We start from the raw sequence: 12,098 nt of genomic DNA on the forward strand, positions 1-12,098 counted from the left end.
ATGTATGCTCACTCTTACATATTTACTAGGAAGTCGTGCTAGAGGGGTAGTCACGATACTGTTGACAGCGGTTACCTTCAAGGAGAAGGACTGGGGGGAAGAGCTTTTGCATTTTGTTTTATTTTTCCTGAAATTTTATGTTTACATTTCCTCAACATGCAAATACGTTAATTTTTTTTTTTTTAAGTCAAATAGGAGTTATCAGAGCTACTAGGATTATGGGATGCTTCTGGTTTTTATTTACACTTTTCCATATGAAAAGCAACCTGGTTGCACCTTGAGGACATTATGCTCAGTGAAATAAGCCAGTTACAAAAGGACAAATACTGTATGATTGCAAATATATGAGGTCCCTAGAGTAGTCAACTTCATGGAGACAGAAAGCAGAATGGTGGTTGCCAGGGGCTGGGGGGAGGGGGAGTAGGTAGTTGCTGTTTAATGGGTACAGAGTTTCAGTTTTGCAAGATGAAGAGATCAGTGGATGCGTGGTGGAGATGGCCACACAACAACAGCATGAATGTACTTAATGCCAATGAACCGTACACTTTGGAAAGGTTAAGATGGTAAACTGTACAGTGTGTTACGTGTATTTTACCACAGGTTTTTTTAAAAAGTTATGCTAAAAAGTCTAGTATTGCTATTAAAAAGAGAGAGATGTTTAAAAAATTAAACAAAATGGAATCTAAAGTGTCAAAGATTCTTTACTTGGATGAGAAGAACCCCCAGATATATTTGTTTTTTCAAAGCACTTGAAGACCATCATATTTGTAATATGAAAAATGCAGTGGGTGACTACAATAATTTTCCAGATATTCAACACAAAAGCTTTTCCTCATTAGCGGAGCCACTTCATGCCAAAATTAATCTCCAGAAGTTAGAGTTACCACGTGACCCAGCAATTCTACTCGTAGACATACACCCAAGAGAAATGAAAACATACGTGCACATGAAAACTTGTACACATGTTTATGGTAGCATTATTCATAATAGCTAAAAAGTAGAAACAACCCAAATGTCTATTAGCTGATGAATGGAGGTTAAAAAAGAAAAAAGTAATATATCTATACAATGAAATATTATTTGGCAATGGAAAGGAATAAAGTACTGATATATACTATGATATGGACAAACTGTGAAAATATTACAATAAAGTGAAAGAAAGTAGCCACAAAGGGTCATATATTGTAGGATTCCATTTATATGAAATGTCCAGAATAGGTAAATCTATATAGGCAGAAAGTAGATTAGTGGTTGCCTAGGGCCGGGGGGTTGGGAGGAAGTGAGAGGAACTGCAATATGGACTGGGTTTCTTTTTAGGGTGATGAAATGTTCTAAAATTACTGTGGTGATGGTTGCACAAGTCTGTGAAGACACTAGCAACCACCGAATTGTATTCTTTAAATGGGTCAATAGATAGTATGCAAATTATATTTCAATAAAGCTGTTATATTAAAAAATAACCTGGAGATTGAATTATCTAAAAATGGCCACAATTCTTCATTTCACTCTGGGTCTATAATAATTAGATTATTTACATGATTTACTGCTCACACTGGAACACTGAGAGTAAAGGGCAAGCTATTTGCAATACTGTGGGGCAACGGGTAAACACTGGCCATATGTCACCTGATCATAACAGACTCAGATTTCCAAGAGCTTGAGGTTGTTCTCGATGCCCAGAGTGAGAGCCTGGGAAGGAGGAGGTGTAAAACCAGCAAGCACACACCGTCAAGCACTAATGTCATTATTTTTCTGGGGGACCTTGGCTCTGCATGTGAAATGCCTTCAATTTTTGTATACATTTTCCTCCAGCATTCCCAATTCACCTCTAGAAATCTATTCTAAGGAAAAACATCATGAATGTGATGAGAGTTGGTTACCAGGGAGAGGGCTTTTTAAAAGAAGTTTGGTAGATTCTTAAGTATTTAGCCATTAAATGATGCTATTGATTTTTTAAAAATATGTTACCGTATTCACAGAATACTCGTTTTTAACTGTTATAAATCAGGAATCCATTTTTATAAATACATAAAAAGACAACTAGAATAATATATTCTAAAATATTAACAATAGCTATTATTAGTAGTAGGTTATGGGGTTTTGTTTTTGGTTTTGCTTGTCTATTTTCTAAAGTTTCTACAAAATAATATGTATTACTTGAGAAACAAAATATTTCTAGCTATAAGGAAATGAGTCCACATTAAGATCAGGGTCTAGCAACTGTGAATCTGGAGAAGCAGCTGAGTTGGGCGGGGTCTGGCTCTGGCTCCCTTGGTTGACTCCACCCAGGTTCTCTCTCCCCGCTTCTCGCCTGAAAAGTAGCTGCCAGCGAGGCCCACCATTGCCCCCTGCTGGCAGCAACTAGAAGCATAGCCTCCTAGGCGGACCAGGCACCAAGTAGAATTCCCCGGAGGATGAATTTCAGGGTGATGGATGGATTTGGGTTGAGCTTTCAGGAGAAAGCCAGGTTCAAAGACCCTTAACGGCACAATGGGGCTGCTCACAGCAGTACTTAATAAATACCTGCTGAATGAGGGGATGAAATGTGGTCTCAGCAAGCCAGTCTAGTGGGGGGCTTTCCTAGACTGGGTTCCCAGGCTAGCCCCCCTAAACATATCTATAACACATTTGGAATACCTTATCTGAATGGAACCCTGCAGCTTCTGACAACTGTATTCCAAACAAGGGGCAGGAAAACCAGATACCAGCAGCTACCTGGTTTGGAAGCTGCAGGGAAATTACTATACTGGGTCCTGGAGGATATTAAATGGTATTAAGTGCAGGTTTTGGAGTCAGGCAAGCCTGGCTTAAAATCACACCTTGGCCACTTACAAACTGTATCCTTGGATAGGTAAGGGGCTTCATTTTTCCTCCAGTAAGAAAATGGGGTCATACCAAAGTATGAAATAGCCTCAGCGTCACACTCAGTACACACTGTAACAGTTCTGTAGTTGTCGGGTTACAGCTACAGATTCTTCAGCTCAGAGGGTGCCGTAACATTTCACATCCCTGTTGGTAGAATTCAGAACAGGGCTGCTGCCCTGACTCCCAGTCTATCAGGGCTCTTTTCAACCCACCAACTGTAAAAGAAGGGGGCTGGAAACACTGGCTGTGGTATCTATGCCTGACCCCTGGACCTGGGCCGGGCCAGAGGATGCCGGGAACAAGGCTCAGGTGAGTGGGGACAGTGCAGATGGCCTCAACAGGGACTCCCCATCCATGGCGGCCCAGGGGGACAATGGATTTCGGGCTGTCCAGCCTCCGTGAGAAGCCATCTCCAGACCTCAAGCTCATCAGCCTTAGAAGCAGGGTAGCAGCAGAGCATCCAGGAGATCCTATAGAACCCCCTGCCCCCCTATTCACTCAACAACAGATATATATTGAGTGCCAACTATGTGCCACTTTGGATACATCAGTGAGCAAAACAAAGACCCCAGTCCTCGATGAACTCCCTTTCTAGGTCTCCCAGGACATCCTCTTCGACTTGGTCACATTTTATGGATAATAAACTGAGACCTTTAGCACTCAGGCCCCCTTCCCAGCAAGCTCCCAGACCAGCGCCCTCTGGGTCAATTCCACCTGGGCCACTGATTTTCTGTGTGACTTTCAGAAGCCATTCACGCTCTCAGGGCCTCCATTTTCCAACTGTAACATGAGGGGCCTGACCTGGACAATACATAGGTTCCTTCTAGCTCTGAGGGTCTAGGGCTCGAGCTCTACTCTTCACATAGGAAATGTCAGTAGAATCAGCACCACCCTCCCAAGCCTCTCTCTGAAAGTTCTGGAAAGTGTCCTAGTCTCACTTGTAAGGGTGGAGAGGTGCAGAGGCCAAAAGTCTAAGTGTAGCTGGTCACACCAGCCATGTCCTGCCAGATGCCTTCCCCACTCCCAGATAGCCAGGGCCTGGCATGGACAGATGTCAGCTGGGCAGGGGATGGGGTGGGGTGTCTCACCTGGGCATCTTCCCGCACCCGGTCCTGATCTTCTCCTCCCTCTTCACGGTTCCCCTGTAGCAGGACCAGTAAGAAAGTTCAGCCTCCAAACATCCACCCTCTCTGTCCCTCAGTAGCCACAGGACTTTGCTCAGCCACTCACCTCTCTGAATCCTCTCCCTCATGTGTAACATGGGAACAATAAACCTGCCTTCATAAGGTAGGCAGTCACGAGCATTAACACAAACATTAGGAAGGCGCTTAGCCCAATGCCTGACTCAGACACACTGAGCTTGCCATACCTGTGCATCAGGGCCTGGCGCCTGGGTTGCGAGAATTCAAGAGATGGTAACAGAAGCTCTTGGATGATGACACAGGGAAAGGTCACCTACATGGCTTTGTCCTGTCAGCTGGGGGCCCAAAAAGCCAGGTTGAGGGCAATCAGGGAAGGCTGCCTGGAGAAGGGGGCACTAAGCCAGCTTTGAAAAGTGAACAATGGAGAAGGCATTGCACAAGTAGTAACCGCCTCAGTGGTAAGACTCTGAGGAGGCAGCAGGGGAAGACATCCTCTCCTCATCAGGAGTGGACTCCTAACTCCCTGCCCTTCCCTGCAGCAACCCTTCCCCGACTCCCAGGGCCCCAGAGGGCCAAGCAGGCCTGGGGCCATGAATTCACACACCGTGGCCAGAGAGATGAGGATCCTCTTGAAAAGGCCGGACGTGTCTGAGCTCAGATCATCTTCCAGGGACTTGTGATAGTCTGAGACAGAGAAAGGAGGTGTGGGCACCTGCTGGCCAAGAAGGACATGGGATGGGGAAGGGGTCCTAGAAGGGCAGACTGAAGTCAGAGCTGTGCTGGCGGGGTGGTGGAGGTGAAGGAGTTTGTAGTTGGCTCTTGGGGGCATCCAGCTACCCTCCTGTTGATTTTGACAGTGATGTGCCCATCGGTCCATCATCTCCCTCTGCTCCTGTCCCTGCTGAGGGCTCAGTGCCTCTCCCCCCTCCCATACAACAGCCTCTCTGTCTTCACTCTCTTTCCTACCTTCGCTTCTGCATGGCAGTTGCTGGACACAAAAGCACAGCTCTGATCATGTCACTTCCCTGCTCAAAGACTCTACCATTTTAAAGCTGCTCAGAAGAGAAAATGCTTAAAACGTTTTTGACTGACACACAAGGTTCTTCAGGATAATATGGGATCATTTGTTAAAAATTTATTAAAAATTTCAAGACGGTGACAGCAAAGCATGTAACCAGGCACAGGGCCTTCTGAATGTGGGGCCCTGTGTGACTGCACAGGCCAAACGCCCATGAAGCCACCCTCTCTCTCCAGTGGCCTGGGTGCTCTCTCTCCCACTCCCAGTCAAACCCTCTTCTACCTCCAGGCCTCTGTCCTGCTGGGACTCCGTCTGGGGCACCTTTTTCCCAGACACAGGGCTGGGCACACCCAATGGGCTTATCAAAGCCTAGCGGCCTGAGAGGAGGGAGACGGGGCAGGGCTGTAGGGTGAGGCCAGGAGGTGGGGGACCTGCTCTTCCCCCCACACCTCCCAGCGGCACTGGCCCCAGGCCTCCCACACTCACCCTCCTTATAGGCCTCATTGATGGCCCGGATTTCGGCATTGGTCCGAGTGGCCAGGATTTCGATGAGAGCCTTTTCGTCTGTGCCGGCTCCCTAGAAGGTCAAGGCAAAGAGGATCTGAACCACAGCCCCAACCCCCGTACAGAGGCCCGACGGGCCCAGGTCAAAGAGACCCCTGCTCCAAGAAACCACGCAGGAGGTCAACGCTCAGACCAAGCCTTCCCTAATTTTCTTTTTACCCTCAGATGTGGCCCCCAGACCAGACCTTGGCACGATCAAGGGACCATACTAGCTTGTAAAGATTTCCAGAACCTCCCATGAGAAGTGCTTTGGACCAAAAATTTTAAAAAGAAAAGAATATACAGGATATGGGCGTGTGTGTGTGTGTGTATAAAAATGCTTATATGCATACATATCTGAATATAAATATTTATATCTAAGTACATAAAAAGGACAGAGGACATGCATCACAGTGTAACAGTGATTGCGGTCTCCGGGTGGGTGAGGGATCACAGATGATTTTTATTTTCTTCTTTTTTGCTCTGTGTATGTTTTCCCAAGCTTTCATGGTGAACACATATTTGTCAGAAGAAAAAAAAAAAGTTCCGTGCTTTAAGGAAAACAACAAGCTACATTTGTTTACATTTGGATTTGATGGATGATACACGGACTGAGGCAGCTGAGGAACCCATTATTCTAAGGTCTCCACTTTGGGGGAGGGAAGGGAGGCAGTTAAGACTGGTTGACTGACGGATTCAAATATCTATTAAACACCCATTATGTGCCAGACACTGTGCAAGCTGCTGGGGAAATGGCTATAAAAAAAGGTAAAACATGTCTCTGTCCTGGGCGGTTACTGCCCAGTGGTCAATTGGTCTCTGGGTTCTCTGACCTGAAGGAAAGCTTCAACAGTCTCTTTATTAAAAGCTGGTGTGTGATGAGGACAGCCTTGTCCTCAGAGTGTTCTGAGACCCACGGTCTAGCCCCATCCTTCTCCTAATTCCACGTTTTTAAGTCATTCATTTTTTTGTCCAGGAATTTGAAAAGGACAATAATCTCAATTTGCTTTGCCCAGGGAATGTCTGCTCTCCTCTTAATCCTTAAGGAGCCGAAAACTCTAGTGGTTTCATGTGGTTGTCAAGTCAGGCACTCGAATCAGAAGACTTGATCCGAATTCCAGCTCTGCTACTTCCTAGTGCTATGACTTTAACCAAGTAACTTAAGCTCTGAGCCTCAGCTTCCTCATCTGTAAAATGGGGACAAAAGAGAAGCCTTGCCTTGTGGGTTGATGAGACAGGGAACTGAGCTAAGACACTGAGCCCAGGATAGGTGTGGGAGGGGCTCTACCAAGGAGTTACACGCAACACACCTGGGCTTGGGAGGAGTGCCTGTGTCCCCCACAGCACCCAGAGACTGGACCCTACTGCCTTGGTGCCCACGCCTTACCTCCATGGCTTTCTTCAACTGCTTGGCATCATAATGGGCCGGTGGCATCATGAGCCCCAGAATCAGCCTTGCCAGGTCTCCAGAGAGCTCAGACTTCAGGTCAGCCATCAAGTCCTGCAGAGAGCAGAGCCAAGGTCATGCCAACATCAGCACCTGCCCACATGTGACTTGGAACAGGGAGGAGACATGGAAGGAGGAGATGGGGGCTCCACGTGGATGCAGGGATCGTGGGAGCCTGTGTATGACTTGGCTGACGTTGGGTTCACTGTTTGGAGGAAGCCAAAGAGGGTGGGGGAAAAAAACCAAGCTGGAGGAAGACCTGCTTGTTCTCCTTGGAGGCAGGAGGCAGGAGACAGAGAAGGAAAGGGGGCAGTGCCATTTCCAGCCTGGGGAAACTGGTCAGCCAAAACTAGATGCCACTAACACAACTCATATCCCTGATCGAAGCTCTGAGTGGAGCCAGTCACACACGTGTTGCTGACCACAAGGAACCCGGGGTGCAGTGGGAGGGAGAGGTGTGTGTGCAGGCAGCCCAAATCCAGTGCTGGAGACACTCCAAGAACACGTGGCCACGGTGGGGGGGGGGGTGCCACTGCCGTGAAGACCCAGGTGCAGAGCTGGCTGTGACAGGCCGAGCTCCCTCCAAGGAGGAGCGTGGACGCGGGGCCCAGGGCCCAGGCTGAGGCCCTTACCCGGCCGAAGTGAGACTTGAAGGTCTGGCGGATCTGCTGCCGTTGGGCATTGCTGCGGTGCGTGATGATGTCAATGATGGTGTCCTCGTCCGTTCCTGAGTCCCCAGAACCACAGTTCAGAGGAAGGCCTTGGCCCAGCTCCCCCATCTCCCCCAGTGATGGGCCCCACCCACTTTTGTCAGGGTAGAGGCCAAGATAGGCAGTCTTATGCCCCCAAGTCCCTGCAGGAGCCTTGCTTCTGGCCCAAGACACTAACTTCCCCGGGATTCCTTCTGCACTTCTTTCTGCTGTGTCACTCGTTGAGGAAACAAAGACCCCCGGGGGAGCAGAGAGCACTGGGTGGAGAGCCAGGGCTTCTGAGTTCTAGTCCCAGCTCTGGCAATGGCCATCCCCTGGGACAAGTCCCCTCCTCTTCTGTTTCACATGAAGAGCTGGAGGGGTTACTAAGGGATCCTTCCAACCTGACAACCTAAGTCCTTTTGGGGACCCTGCGTCCTTTCTCTGTAACGTCCTGAAAGCTGGACCCCAAGTCCCTCTAACCACAGCAGGTTGACTCTGGAAGGCATCAGGGTACCATTTCCTGCCCCTCAGATCAATGCCATCAACCTCAGACCTGGCACAGGACTCTGTCTTTATTATTTATTAATTTTTTAAGGACTCTATCTTTCAAGAGCATTTTTACCGCTGTCATCTTACAGTCCTAGATATGCTTGGTAGATATTATTACTCCCATGAGACAAATGAAAATGAGGCCCAGAAGGTAAAAGACTTCGCCCAAGGTCCCCTGGGAGGTGCTGTTAGACAGATGGGGGAGAAAGGGCAATGGAAGCCAAGCCTAGATGCTCCGTCCCCGCTGGCCTTCCTGAGGACAGGCCACCCACCCACAGGTGGTTCTTCTCATCTAAGCCAAACGGAGGCCTGGATGTGGGCAACCAGCAGGAGGTGTTCCCACGCCAGAAATGGCCTCTTGGGTTACAGGGTCCACATCCCTTATGTTATGCATGGAGATACTGAGACCCCCAGGTGGGTTACGGGACTTGCCCAAAGTCACACACTGAGTCCGCAGCAAAGCCAGAGCAAAAACCCAGCCTTATCACCTAGTACTTTTTTCTCTACCACGGCCTGGGAGCACCTTGGTCTCTGGGAATGTTCCCTACAAACGCCCTCACTCCCCTCCTCCCTAGACCTAGGGAGCTGGAGGCTCGAGGGTGGTGGAGACTCAAAGCAAATAAAGTGCTCGTCATCCTGCAGATCCCAGTCTGAGGCCTCAGCTCTTGCCCCTGCCAGGCCCATTGCCAGACCTGCCACCCCTGCTGCTCCAGAGGCCAACCTGGTCCCTTTCACGTGCCCCTTACCAAGTCCCTTCATGGCTTTCCGCAGGGCTTTGGCATCTGTGTCAGGGTTAAAGTCACCAGCTGGGCGCACAGTTCCTTTCACCTGCAAGAAGCAGAAAGTGACTCGGCAGGTGCCTGGAGGCCCCCCGGGGGCCACGCCAAGAGAGGAGCATGCGAGGGAGGGGAGGCTTTTTCCCCATGAGCCCCAAACCAAGCAGCTTGGGGGGAAAGAGGCGGGGGTGAAGGCACAGCAGACAGACCCCTGCCCTAGAGCTGAGAGAGGGAGGAGAGCGACAGACCCAGGCCTGGGAGCAGGTCAAGTGCTGTCAGGGGAAGAGAGGCCGGGCTCCTGCCCCAGGAGTCAGCTCTGGCCCAGCTGCACTGGAACCCAGTCCCTCGGAACCCTGCCCTGTGGCCAAGGTCTTTTTGCCTCCTAGAGAAACGCTCTCCCTGAAAAGGCAACTGAAATGTTCTGAAATACCAGAACAGAGTTGCCCAAATTTCAGTCACTCCTGAATGACTTCATAATGTTTTCTATATTTGTGTACACCCTATGTTATTTCTTAATATTTTAACTTAATTCAGCTTCTTTTTTGTTGTATTTAAATGCATTCATTTTGAAGTATATTTAAATATGCCTAAAGGGCAAGGATTTTGGTCCATTTCGTTCTTTGATATACCCCAAGAGCCTGCAGCAGTGCCTGACACAGGGGTAAGCTCTCAAAAAAAATTTGCTCAATGAATTAATGAATGAAAATAATTTTATATCACTATCATGAATAGAAAATTGGTGTCATGTGCCATAAACTGATAACAACCCATGAAAAGAAATGTCATAAAAACAAAACACATGTTTTCAAATACCACCCAATTTAACAAGACACCGTTGCTTGCCAGAAGCTGTGAACCCGAAGCTAGCTCTCTCAGCTCTTTGTGAAAAGGGGAAATTAGCGACTATGGCAAAGACGTGGCACCAAACTGAGACTCCTTCTTTGACATTAACAATAAGGTTGATGAGAGTGAAGTGGAGCGGCTTTCTCACTATGTGGAGTCAGTGTTATTTAATGCCATGGAGGTCCCCCTCCCCGGAAGAAAAACGCAATTCATTTCTCATATGACTTAACATCATCTGCAATGACAAGCTCTTGCCTTATGATTGGGGAAACACCGTCCTATAACATCAGAGCACAAGAGCCCTTGGAGGGCATCCAGACTGCCATGTCTAACAGCCTCGTCTGAGAGATGGAGACAGAGAGAGGTGGGGACCCGCCAAAGGTAGCTAGTGAGTGAGTAATAGAGTCCTAGGTTCCAAATATTTTCGTAGGGGCCAAGTGCTACCAGTCCCTGGATACGTTTGCCCTGACTACTTCTGTGAAACCTTTCCTTCTTGCCCTGTGTGGACCCTGGGTCTGAGGATGGTCAGGATGACCAAGAATCCCCCAGTGCACCCAGGGGTGCCCAGCTGTTCTCAGTTTTCATGCCTCCAAAACCCAACTGTCGGACCCAGGATGGGATAGGCCCCGCTACTGAACCAACCAGGTCTCCATTTGGCAAGGTCTGTTAGTAGTTAGTGGGGCAGAACGCCTCCCAGCATGTGAGAGGTGAACGCAGGAATCAGATGCCAACACCAGAGTGCCCACCCACCCATCCATCACTCCGCGGAGAACAGGAAGCTTCAAGACGTGAGACTCAATGTCTCGGGTTGGCCACCAGGGGGCAGCTGGGTGCCAACCAGAGCAGCAGGAAGGTGCGAGCAGAAGAGTGGAAACTGTGGTCAAGAGGTCAAGCAGGCGGGGTGGGGGGAGGGTCTGACCTCTACTCGGGCCACTGCACTAAGTTCCCACATCTGATAGGCCACCTGCGCTGCCTCCGGGAAGAACTTGCCAGCAGCACTGGAACGGAGGGTGTTAGGGAGAGGACAGGAGGGAAGGTCATCGTGGGCAACACTCACACACACAACACACACACGCGTGCGCACACACACACACTCATGCACACACACTTGAAGTAAATCCATCTGGTTTTCCCTTCTCTGCAGCCTGGGCCTCACCCATTCACCATAGCCCTCCCTCCACCTCTGAGAACCTTCTACCCTCTCTTGCAACACCCCCCCCACCATGCTGGCTCTGAGCAGCAGCCTTCCTGGCGCCAGGCCCCACGCAGGAGGATTTCTCTAGTCCCTCAACCTCCCCTTTCCTTTTTATAATTTGAGTGACTTCTATCCAAGTCTCCCGTCTCAGACACGTCCATGACCAGCTTAGGGCCACGCCATCTCTACCTCTCCTTCTGCCAAGCACCCCGGTTTATTAGTTGCCAGGTAAATATCTGCTGAACCGAATCAGCCCCTAAGGCGCTTAACAAAGGTAAACGGGAGGCTCTCGTATTCCCTACTTAACTGGATCATTAGAAGCCCCAGAGAAGGGAAATCAGAGTACCTGTAGTTCCTTTCCTAGCACCCAAATCTGGTCAAGTCATGCCCCAATTTAACACCTCCAATGGCTGGTTCTCTGCTACCCTTAGGTGAGGTTTGTGTGCCAGGAAGAGGCCCCAGACCCTGCCCACCTCTCAGCCTCATCTCTCCCCAGCATGCTACAGAAGTGCGACCTCAGTTACATAAATGAACCAGGCTGTGCCTTCTCCTCTCTAGGCCCTCTCTCCACCCCAAACACTCTCCCTCCAGGCCCTGTCTTCACCTCTTCACCTTCCTCCTGGCATCTCAGCCTCATTATCTCCAGGAGCCTCCCCGCCCTGTCTGGCATAGCGCACCCTCTGAGGGCTCTCAGAGGCTCGTATACTTCCCCATCATGTACGTACACCCTGGTCTGTATGCTTTTCTAGGCCGGAGGCATCATCACTGTGCTACCCCTCAATGCCTGCACATGGAGAGTACTTAATACAGAGATGCTGAATAAACAAGTAGTCAGAGCAGGCATCTGCATTTTTTCCATTTAAAAGATGATGAAACCGAGAAGCACCTGTGAAGAAAGTAGCAGGGCCTAGACCCTCATATTCTGATTCCTGGTCCACACCCCCAGGCTGATTTCCAAGTTCACAGGAGTAGACGTCTCCATGTATGGGAGACCACACTCACGTGCACATACATGGACACGCAGACTC

General features: G+C 49.3%; 1 protein-coding gene across 3 annotated transcripts in view; it reads right to left on the bottom strand.

Annotated features, from left to right (window-relative positions):
- The window catches only part of ANXA6 (annexin A6), a 52,715-nt gene that overhangs the window by 14,528 nt on the left and 26,089 nt on the right, over positions 1-12,098 (bottom strand). For all 3 annotated transcript variants that reach the window (XM_024750114.1, XM_024750096.1, XM_024750104.1), the window contains exons 14-20: positions 10,795-10,873; positions 9,003-9,084; positions 7,648-7,742; positions 6,956-7,069; positions 5,512-5,602; positions 4,612-4,691; positions 3,954-4,007 (exon numbers count right to left, since the gene is read on the bottom strand). In XM_024750114.1, coding sequence (XP_024605882.1) covers positions 3,954-4,007; positions 4,612-4,691; positions 5,512-5,602; positions 6,956-7,069; positions 7,648-7,742; positions 9,003-9,084; positions 10,795-10,873 — 595 coding nt within the window. The remainder of the gene's footprint in view (positions 1-3,953; positions 4,008-4,611; positions 4,692-5,511; positions 5,603-6,955; positions 7,070-7,647; positions 7,743-9,002; positions 9,085-10,794; positions 10,874-12,098) is intronic.

Source organism: Neophocaena asiaeorientalis, unplaced genomic scaffold (genome assembly GCF_003031525.2).
Source record: "Neophocaena asiaeorientalis asiaeorientalis breed wild unplaced genomic scaffold, Neophocaena_asiaeorientalis_V1.1 scaffold548, whole genome shotgun sequence".
NCBI classification, from domain to species: Eukaryota; Metazoa; Chordata; class Mammalia; order Artiodactyla; family Phocoenidae; genus Neophocaena; species Neophocaena asiaeorientalis.